Below are 10,114 nucleotides of genomic sequence, written 5' to 3' on the forward strand. Positions count from 1 at the left end.
TTCATAACATTGTGTAAAAATCTAATAAAATACGTTTGACATACAATATAGTACAGAAACTAACTTCGTGATATTCTCGCCGGAAAAATATATCGTCGAGGTCGAGACTTTCCTCGAGATATCAATTAAGGGTCTGTTTTTTATTACTGAACTAGCTATACATTAGTTCAGAGTTCAGAGGGTATCTTTTTCCCTCCATATTGGAAAAAGGTTACCGTCTGAACCAGGGTAACTAGTTCAGCAATAAAAAAACAAGAACTTAAGATTCAAATCGTACATGATCGTGCATGATTCTTTTTCTCTTTTCTCTCGTAGATAAAACGACGTATGTAATACAAAAAAGAAAACAGACAAGAATACAATATCATAAAAGTTTCACTAGAAACTCTATTTCGTCCATGTATTTCAGTAGCAATTTAATTTGTACTTAATGGTTAGAGCGTTGTTATATAATAAGGTGGAATTTTTCCATTCACCAATACACGTGTGACACCGACGTGTGTCACGAAAGATCACAGTTAAACTTTAAAAAATTGTATACAGCGTTTTAAGTATCTAATAATCGACACCTCTTGTGTGTGACAAATTAACGTCACATTTTGACGCGAAAGATGAAAAAAAAAATATCGTATATCCTCAAATATAGAATATAGGATATTTTTATTTTATCTTTCGACTTCTCTAATCATAGCTGTATGACATTAGTCGTTCTCTAGGCGTTGATCTATGCACTCTTTTCATTAATTGGCACAAGCAATGATGTGTATGTGGAAGACACGAGAGATGTACTTCAAGCGTGCAACTTGGCTTATGCCTTGTTCGTGAATAATATATTATCTATACTTAAACTTTAAACGCGCCTAATTTACACTTTTTTCACACATTAAGCGCATTAAAAGAATCTGTGATTTAACATTATATATATATGTATTTACTGTATACAATATATAGGGGTTGTACGAATATCTTATATCTCAATTAAAAACTGAGAGAAAAAAAGAGATTATAAATACAAGACAGCCTAAAAATGATAACCATCTCCTCCTGATCGATCTGCAGTCGTACAGAAATAAAACTTAAGAAAGAGAGGTAGAAGTGTGTAATAAGATAAACTTAGAAAAATAATTAATTACACATTATTCGTATGACGGGCAGGAGTTCCATCATCTGACTGACACTGAATCACAAACACTTGAGTTAACTCTGATCTTCAACACCAAGAGAAGAACGGACTCTTATTTTGGAAGCGCTGAGTAAACGTGTCAGAGAACGAAAACAATCTGGGAGCGCCGTTTCCTTTGGCCCTAGAATAAAATAACGCGTGTGAAATTGTGCGAGACAAGTATATTATGCATCTAATATAATATAATATAATATATTATAAACCTAATATATATTATAATTTGTCATATTTTTTGATAAATATAAATAAGAATATATACTTTTCCACGATTACAGCCGGCATTTGTACCAATTGTACAGGACTCTTGGCATCTTTCAGGGCCTGTTGTAAGTTCAAGATCTGGCCACGCATCACACTCATTTGCCTATCATAGTGGTGTCGATCAAAACCCTTATCTTGCTGAAATAGATAAATAAATTATACTTATTGTTGTATATAAGTGAGAAATACACATACGATAGAATAATCTTTTCAAATAGTAAATGTAACTTACTTTGAATAATTGATATAGATCGTCGCAAAGATCCTGTACAAAATTCTGATCCGAAAGTTGCGGCAGGACTAGCTCTCTCGTGACTTCGCTAAACGGTTGTTTCGCCTGGGTCAACCATGCCCAATGATAAGGATACGCCCGCCAAGAGTCCGGATGCTTGAAAGGAAAGGCCAGGCCATTGTCGATCGCAGCGATCTTCACCTCACCCTGTTCGGATCCGTTTTTGCTGACGCTAGTATCATACTTGATCAGCCAATTGTCATTACCTACGAGAGCGAGATTATCCTGTCGTGTGTACAAATAACAAAATACGATATAACTTAAAAAACAGCTCAATCAGCTTTACCTCTGTCTGTATTTCTGATGATATAATCCAGAATGACTAAACGTTCAAATTGAAGTTGAAACTCTCGACTTAGACGTACAGGCATGGATTCGCTTTCCCATCGCCTCAGCCAATAGTCGGCGTCCTTGTAGCCGTCCACAAAGACTTGGAAGGAACCGACCTTTGGCGGCAAACCGATGCGATTGAAGTGTGATCCCACTGTAGGAAACTGGTCCATGATAGCCTGTTTCATGCGTGCCTTCTGACGATCCAGGCGTGGATAATTGAAAACCTCGCTGACGAGTTTCACTACTCTAGTGTTCGGTACGACGCCGAGGCCTAGTTTGCGATCGACCAGACTCGCGCCCGCCTCGCTTAGGTATCCCTGGTTCGGGATTAAACAGCTCCTGCCGAAACAGCAAGGACAGCAGAGCTTGTGCATCCATTTCGTCCACTTTGGATTCAGCCTGCCATAAGGTTCCTCATCCTTTGGCTTAAATACACCTATTATTTTCTGATGAGAACAGTACAAGATTAGTAACACTTGTGTATCACTGGCTCCGTTAGAAGCTATAATGGAGTTAATAAACTCCTTACTTTTGCAAGAAGATTAGAAAAATATATCTTACCCCCGCAGGATTTTTGACAAAGTAACTACCGCTAGAACCCTGGTATATCCTCTCTGGATAAACCCCATTGTCTATTGCACACTCAGCCTGCCACACCAGTTCCGTGAACTGTGGATCATCTACAATACATACAATATATGTAATGCAACACTATCACGATTCTCAGAACGTCACTAAATTATGAGTCACAAACGAGTATTAAAGGACAACATTGCTATTTGCTAACTCCGTTAGGAGACCCAAGAACGTAGTTCGACGAACCTGGAAATCTGTTGAACGTAACATCGAGCTCCAAGCGACCGAGGAGAGGCTGGCTCTCCCGGTCGATCCCGGAGGAATCTATGACTAGGGTTTGGTCGTTGCTCAGACCGGGAATGAACTCGACGTCGGGCAGGAGGTCCGCCGATGGTGGCGGCGGCTGCGGCACCGGCGACTGTCGCTCGTTCTGCGACGATAGGCGCTGATGGTGGTTGCTAATGGACAAATCCACCAGCGCATCGGTCTCTACGAGAGTGACCGGGGGACTGGTGTTGTTCTGACTGTGGTACTCTCGATAAGGCACGTGCAATTGCCGCTGTTCGGAGTCGCTCATCACAGATTGATCCGCGATCAAAGCGGTCTCGCTCTCTCGCGGTTTCAACCGTCGCCGAAGTCGAGGTTCTTAACCTTTCACTTTTCGTCTCGACGGAACCCTGTCTATACCTTGCGACATTCCCGCGAGTATCTCCCTCGTTTGTCAGCGACGCGTGCTCGTCCTCGGTTCTTCCTCGATGTTGTAGTATCTCGTGCTTGTGTCAACGTATGAGAAATGCATCAGGATTCTATGCGTCTATGCGTCATCCGTATCGTATATACGTAGCGTAGACTAGCAGCACACGCAACCTGTAGTCATCGATGGTGACAGAGAAGGGGGTACTCGCTGTAATCTAATCCGATTAACCAAAATCTGGTCCGTCATCCCAACGACGGGCGCTATCAGCTGATAGGATTACCGCCATACTTGCGCGACGCGTATGCACTTTTTTCTCTCTCTCTCTCTCTTTCTTTCTTCCTCATTTTTCCTCCACCTCCTTTTCTTACATTATACGTGTGCATGTGCAATAATACACTGCGGTATAATATTCGCGACGTCATTGCGAAATTGCGATTGATCTCTAACCGCGCGAATTTTTTTAATGTCAAAGAATAAAAGGCCCGAATCCCTGAATAACTTTGCGAGAAGTGCGAGCGCACTCTGAAACCTGAATAAGTCGAAGATTATCTTCCGATGGACATGTGTGTTGGAAATATTGGAAAGGTTAAGGTTCTACGTGATAATGATTTTTTTTTCTCGAAATAATAAAAGCTGCAGGAGTTGCAGAAGGTTTCCGAGCAATTTTACGAAATACAAGCTTAATCGTTATTTGTTTTCTTTCGTCTACATTATATGTAAGGAAAAAGCTTGCTGTGTGAAGATTAAAGTTTATGTTTCAAAACACATAACAGTGAAATAAATATATATATCTAATGAAATTGTATAATAATATCACGTATTACATATAAATATTTAAATTGATAATAAAGAACTAACTAAAATTGTCTATACTTTTAAAAATTTACGTTAGCATGCATTTTCTTTTCCAAATATTTTAGAATAATTGAAAATATATTTGATACTAATATTATAAATTCCAATTTTGCCGAACATCTGCATTCTGTTAATTTTCCGAATCAGAGGGTACATGCAACAAAGACGATGTAGCGGAATTAAAGAGATTTTTTACTCTTTCATCACATTTATGCGTTGTTACACATCCAGATATCAAGCGACGTTTTCTTGGTGTTAAATTTAATCCTTCGTAGCTCGTGCTCGAGCTATACAATATATTTTCTGAAAGCAAATATGCTAATTTAGTTTTAAATCGCCAATCAAAATTTCAGCATGTTAAAGTATCGAAAATTGCAGAGAACCTCTGGAACGTTTTAGATTCAATTTAGAACGATGTGGCAATTGAAAATACAAGGACGACAGTGGTTTTCCCTTCAACAAAATCTCACATTTCTTAGAATGTGCACGAGGAGACAGCCATCCACTCATACTGCTCCAAGAACTTCTGAAGTCTGATAATGCTGTAGGCGAGTCATGAGATAGATGATGTTTGCCTGCGTACCTTTTAAATAGATCCTTATGTTTGCCTGGAAATTGTTAACAATTTTGTGACAAATGTGGATGCTCAGTTTTGAGAAACGATAAGATTTTAACAAACAACACCTTTTTCACTCAAAGATGAGCACAATTTTTCATGGAAAAGATTATCATCCATATATTCTTTCAAATTAAAATTAATTTTGGGAGATTGCAATAATATCTTATAATTTTCAGGTTGTAATGATTTGCTGATTACATCAGAATTCGTGTAAGCGTTTTCATTTTTTTGATAATCATATTGTTCTTCTCTATGTAGACTGTCAATTCTAGTATTCAAAGCAATAAACAACGTATGTAGCAATTTCATTTCTTCGCAAGTATTTTGAATAAATAATAAGCATGATGATAAATCTGGGAAATCAGCAGCGTTTATGTGAAATAACATTTGTACAGATGTCAGATAGAGCAATGTAAGTAAAGTGGAGAATGAAATAACAAAGCCATCCGTGTTTAAATTGATGATTGTATGCTTAAATTTAAAAAAAAATTTATAATTAGTATAATTTAGATTTCTATATGATTTCTATCTTACCTCTAATAAGAAATTATTGCATTTAATTTTGGGAAACTTATTTGCATCAAGCACTTCAGAATTTGTATTTATCCTCAGGATAAGTTTGTACAAATAATTGCAAGATTCTTCTATATCATTGAATTCTTTATTCTTTCTAGATATATATTGCACTTTCTCAAGAATGTTTTTTTTCCATACTGCAATGTAAGAGAAAGAATATTGTAAAAATTATTAATAAGATTATCTCTATAGAAATGTTTATTGAAAACTAACAACTTATGATGTTCATATCCTCTACATCTGTTAATCGTTTTTGAATTAATGGATGAACTGATGAATTAAGAGCTAGTCTTTCTATGTTTTCCTTCCTATCAAAGATCTCTGATTTGCGCACATTTAATATTTCAATCTTGTTGCTGAAATATATAATAATGCAATTATTAATTATATAAGCTGATCATCCCTTCTATTCATCGTACAAATAAAAATAATAAAAATTACTTGAGAAAGCTACTTGCAGTATCATGAATTCTCTGTGTTTCCTTATGAGTCTCTGTTATAATACTGTTTTTTTTAGTAATTACATTATTAAAGTATGTTATAGTTAAATGATCCATGATTGGACTTGGACGAGGTGCATTGCACAAGTCTTCTTGAGCTGAAGAATTCAATAGATAAATTATGATTGTATCAAAATATAGAGAGAGCTATGGTTTTATATATATATATATATATATATTCATTGTCACTTACATTCTCTTTTAATATAAGTTTTAAGCGTAACTTGCGATAGCTTCCACATGATAAGTAAAAACTTGGTACCTCCCGATTGGATCAAATGGGACAGCAATATTGTTGGAAAATTAATGTCGAGATTATCACGCGATACAATGGAAAGAAAATTTTTCATCTCGGCGCGATACGTTACTTCATCCCTTTTACACAAGATCGGCCATTTGACCATTTGATTAAAAAGTGTCGCGTCGTATACGTTTGACAGATAATGAGATACATGCAAAAATCCGGCCGTATTGGGTTTATCGAACATACCCTTTCGAGAGAAAAAGGATGCCCGTATTAAAAATTTGTTTAACTTTATATAAAATTAATAGAAAGAAATAAAAATTTCTTTCTACCATGTATTTTTCTCTACCTGTCTAAAATGTTGCTGAAATTCGATGGACGGGGGTTGCATTTGCGTGAGCAAAAATACATTTTTGTAGAACGAGGATCCAATGGTTCTAATATGACTTTCTTCTAATTTGTTCATTATAATATTATATACGTACAGATGAAAATTCAATTCGACTGTGTTTCATCGACGATGTTTATTTACACTGCATCTATTTTATACTGAAAAAATACTACTGGTTGACCTATATAAATTATTTTATCTCGAAAAATGTATTTGTTTAGCGATAATAATGATTCTATTATTATACCTGTGCTATATGATTAAAAAAAAAAACAATAAATATAAATAACGTAAAAAATAAACTTTAAGCCGTGATTACACTATAGGTTGCGGTTGGGGTTACTATTGGACATTGGGAACCAACCAATCACAGCAAAGGTTGCTAATCCAACTCCAATAATTTTTAGCTCTTTTTTTTTATAATCTCAATTTGTTTTTTTAATCTAAAAATAATTACATATACGTTTGTCTTTCTCAATTGGCTTCATCAGAGTGTAAAAAACACAATGCATAATGCAATTTTTAAATAACAATCGTAACTTTGGAATCTCCCTATCAGCATACATGTTCAAAAGAAAATGTTTCTAAGAGATCCACAGGATATTAAACATTCTATGGATTTTTTAAAAACATCTTTTGAACATGTGTGCTGTTAGGACTATTATTATATATATAACAACAAATGTATTAAAATGAAAAAAGATTTATGGTCAGCTAAAATAATATGTAATGAAATATATTAATAAACCTATTATATTTTCAATCCTTTAATATTTTCATTTTTTTTTTCAAATACACAATTATGGATCTAGCACGGACATGAACCAACCGATTGTTTTACCGATAAATGCATCTAATCATATAGTTCGGCCACTTTAAAAACGAATCCAGATGGCGTTAGCGTACTGCAAGGAAAAGCGTTATGTCAAAAACGGCGTGGCCCCTCTCAGACTTCTCTCTATCTACCGTGATTTCAAGTGATCTACAATCTACACTACAATTTCTATGGGAGTTTGTTGTTATGACTGTCACTGGTCGCTGATTTGCATGTGAAGAAGCCGATAACTCGCCGAGCTTATGTGGTTTTATATCAATTTTTTACTGAACAACTGATAATAGATAATGGCGTCCGGATTAGAGAGCTACATGAATCGTATCCTTTTTATATTGTTTACTTTTCAAATACACAAGACGTATAAATGTATTAACCTAAACTTAAACACTATCTAGATACGGTTTCCATTATCACGTCGGACGGTAGGAATTTTATCGTAAGTACATGAATTTTAATAAAAATCACGCAAGAATACGAATTTACATAATAAATTTAATAATAAATAGTCTATAATTGCCTTGAGTTTCACATAGAGATATTAACTCTTGATTACAATGAGCATAGTGTAGACTACAATGTCATATTTACAATGTTCTCTTGCATATTTGCATTACTAAACTTAATAATTCTTTTTTAATCTTTTACTTTACAATTATTTTATATTTTAAGAATTTAATCAATTACACATATACACTCTATGTAAACGAAATTTGATTATAAAGATACTTCATCTTCCATGTAATTACTAATCTGGCTTAATTTTAAATCAAATCCTAATTTTATTTTAGGGTACATTAAAAGGTTTTGATCAGACTATCAATATAATTCTTGATGAATCACATGAACGAGTATATAGTACAACACAAGGAGTGGAACAAGTTGTTTTGGGTTTACATATTATCAGAGGCGATAATGTGTTAGTATAATCTCTCGAAATAATTGTACAAGCAATAGCTTCAATAATCATTTTATAACGTGATTGTTTCTTTTATTAATACACCAATATTCACAATATAAATAGAAAAATAATTTTATTTTGCATTATTGTTTGTAAGAAAATAAATAATAGACATAAACATATTTGTAAAAAATATTACTTAATTATAGTCTCCTTTTTTCAGAGCGATAGTGGGAGAATTAGATGACGAAATGGATGCACGATTGGATCTATCAGCGATACGTGCTGATCCTCTAAGTTCCATTATACATTGATAAATGTACCTGGAGTTGCAGTTAAAATCGCCACTCATTCTCATTCGAAGTTTAAAGTAAAAGCAATCGAGTGCGCTAGGAAAAAAAAAGAACATAACTCTTCATACAAGTTGTATATCTTATCAAAATTTTCCATTTCTCATATATATAAGATATATATATATATATATATATATATATATATATATATATATATAAACATATACATATATACATGTATCATATAATTGTATTTCAAAAAATGCATAGAGTTTATATAGTAGTATTTACATTATTAAGATAAAGCAACGAGAAATTGAAACAATTGTCATTTGTACAAAAATCTTACTATATAATAGCAAACTTTATTCTTTACAAATGTAATTTTACTCTTTATCATAATGTAGCAATAGATGAAAATATAATTGCATCATAGATTAACATTGAATAACATCTAAATAATTCAATAAAGATTTAAATATTTTGTATTTATTTCTAAATTTATCCTAAAGAAAATATACGTACAACCCTAGAAGAATTATTCTGCTTTCTCGCAGAATGATTCAGAATTTATCATTATTATTTAAAGCTACACGCAAGTTTTGTAAGAAGAATTTAATGGAGGCGCAAAGTAATAGTTTACGTCGGAGATGCGCGAGAACGAGCATTATATATTATTTGGAGCAGAAAGAGACAATACAAGAATTTATATGTTTACGCAATTTTTTTTGTTTTTTAAATGTAAAAAAGTATCTCGTGTTATATGCAGCAAAATCCCTCTCGCGCGTTATATATAATTTCTTTACAAAATATTGTAATTCACATTAGAGTCTCTACAACTCCACATAGTATGGGTATAGACGGTGCGAATGTCAATGTACGAGTCGCTTAGTTTGCGAGTCGTACAGAGACAATGTATATGCAAAAATCGCAAGCACTCAGCGTGCCATTTGCATGGAAGACAAAGAGACTATCAACATCTCTACCATCGCGTTTGCTCCTTTTGTTTACTTTCGAATTATTTCGGCATTACTTACATGCTAAGTGTCTTTTCTTCATAGAGCCTATATTTATAAACTATAATGGATACGCATTGAATATATCTATAGCTATTTTTTATTTGACGGATTATATATTTCACTACGTGTTGAGAATTGTTTATGCGACAAATTACAATTAGAGTGATGGATGTGTTCAATACGGTTTTGAATGTTTTAAGACGCGCAGATTACCACACAAGTAAAAAATCGCGTGTATGAGCATTATATACAGTAAAGTTTTTCCCGCTATATTTATTAAAGAATTACGTACGATGCGAGCTATTGATTTTCTCCATCACTAGTTCGCAAGTTGCCGATCATAATCATTATTAATAGACTATAATCATTAGAACTTTCTTGAATAATCGTTACAGATTTAACCCTATATAAACAAAAGATGAATATAAAGATGAGAATGAATATTTATATATAATTATATATATTTACATAAATATTTATGTAATTTAAGAATAAATCTGTAGCGATAATAAATCTATAAATTTCATTGACACCATCGAAAT

General features: G+C 33.7%; 3 protein-coding genes across 3 annotated transcripts; 1 reads left to right on the forward strand and 2 right to left on the reverse strand.

The window, feature by feature from the left end:
- Positions 1–789: 789 nt before the first annotated feature.
- Positions 790–4,005, reverse strand: LOC140672139 (phosphatidylinositol 4-kinase type 2-alpha-like). The gene is made up of 6 exons (XM_072904009.1): positions 2,892–4,005; positions 2,631–2,749; positions 2,023–2,515; positions 1,677–1,942; positions 1,443–1,582; positions 790–1,304 (listed from the first exon to the last, which is right to left on the reverse strand). The coding sequence occupies exons 1-6, from the start codon at positions 3,220–3,222 to the stop codon at positions 1,211–1,213; spliced, it is 1,443 nt and encodes a 480-aa protein (XP_072760110.1). The 5' UTR covers positions 3,223–4,005; the 3' UTR covers positions 790–1,210.
- Positions 4,006–4,256: 251 nt separating this feature from the next.
- Positions 4,257–6,840, reverse strand: LOC140672138 (uncharacterized). Its single transcript, XM_072904007.1, is given in 8 exon segments — positions 4,257–4,500; positions 4,581–4,805; positions 4,882–5,287; positions 5,351–5,529; positions 5,606–5,748; positions 5,834–5,990; positions 6,086–6,383; positions 6,486–6,840. Coding segments are annotated over 8 exon segments (1,734 nt in total). The 5' UTR covers positions 6,603–6,840; the 3' UTR covers positions 4,257–4,291.
- A 680-nt stretch (positions 6,841–7,520) lies between these two features.
- On the forward strand, positions 7,521–8,737 carry LOC140671542 (U6 snRNA-associated Sm-like protein LSm8). Its single transcript, XM_072902890.1, has 4 exons — positions 7,521–7,680; positions 7,758–7,798; positions 8,151–8,278; positions 8,484–8,737. The coding sequence occupies exons 1-4, from the start codon at positions 7,650–7,652 to the stop codon at positions 8,572–8,574; spliced, it is 291 nt and encodes a 96-aa protein (XP_072758991.1). The 5' UTR covers positions 7,521–7,649; the 3' UTR covers positions 8,575–8,737.
- The last annotated feature ends 1,377 nt before the right edge of the window (positions 8,738–10,114 follow it).

This window comes from Anoplolepis gracilipes, chromosome 12 (genome assembly GCF_047496725.1).
Source record: "Anoplolepis gracilipes chromosome 12, ASM4749672v1, whole genome shotgun sequence".
Lineage (NCBI taxonomy): Eukaryota > Metazoa > Arthropoda > Insecta > Hymenoptera > Formicidae > Anoplolepis > Anoplolepis gracilipes.

Coding starts and splice junctions, on each gene's coding strand:
- LOC140672139 (XM_072904009.1), bottom strand. CDS start 3,222: ATGAGCGACTCCGAACAGCGGCAATTGCACGTGCCTTATCGAGAGTAC. Junction 2,516..2,630: donor TTGTCAAAAATCCTGCGGGG/GTAAGATATATT, acceptor TGTTCTCATCAG/AAAATAATAGGTGTATTTAA. Junction 1,305..1,442: donor CCGGCTGTAATCGTGGAAAA/GTATATATTCTT, acceptor ATTTTATTCTAG/GGCCAAAGGAAACGGCGCTC.
- LOC140671542 (XM_072902890.1), top strand. CDS start 7,650: ATGGCGTCCGGATTAGAGAGCTACATGAATC. Junction 7,681..7,757: donor ATTAGAGAGCTACATGAATC/GTATCCTTTTTA, acceptor AACACTATCTAG/ATACGGTTTCCATTATCACG. Junction 7,799..8,150: donor CGGACGGTAGGAATTTTATC/GTAAGTACATGA, acceptor ATTTTATTTTAG/GGTACATTAAAAGGTTTTGA.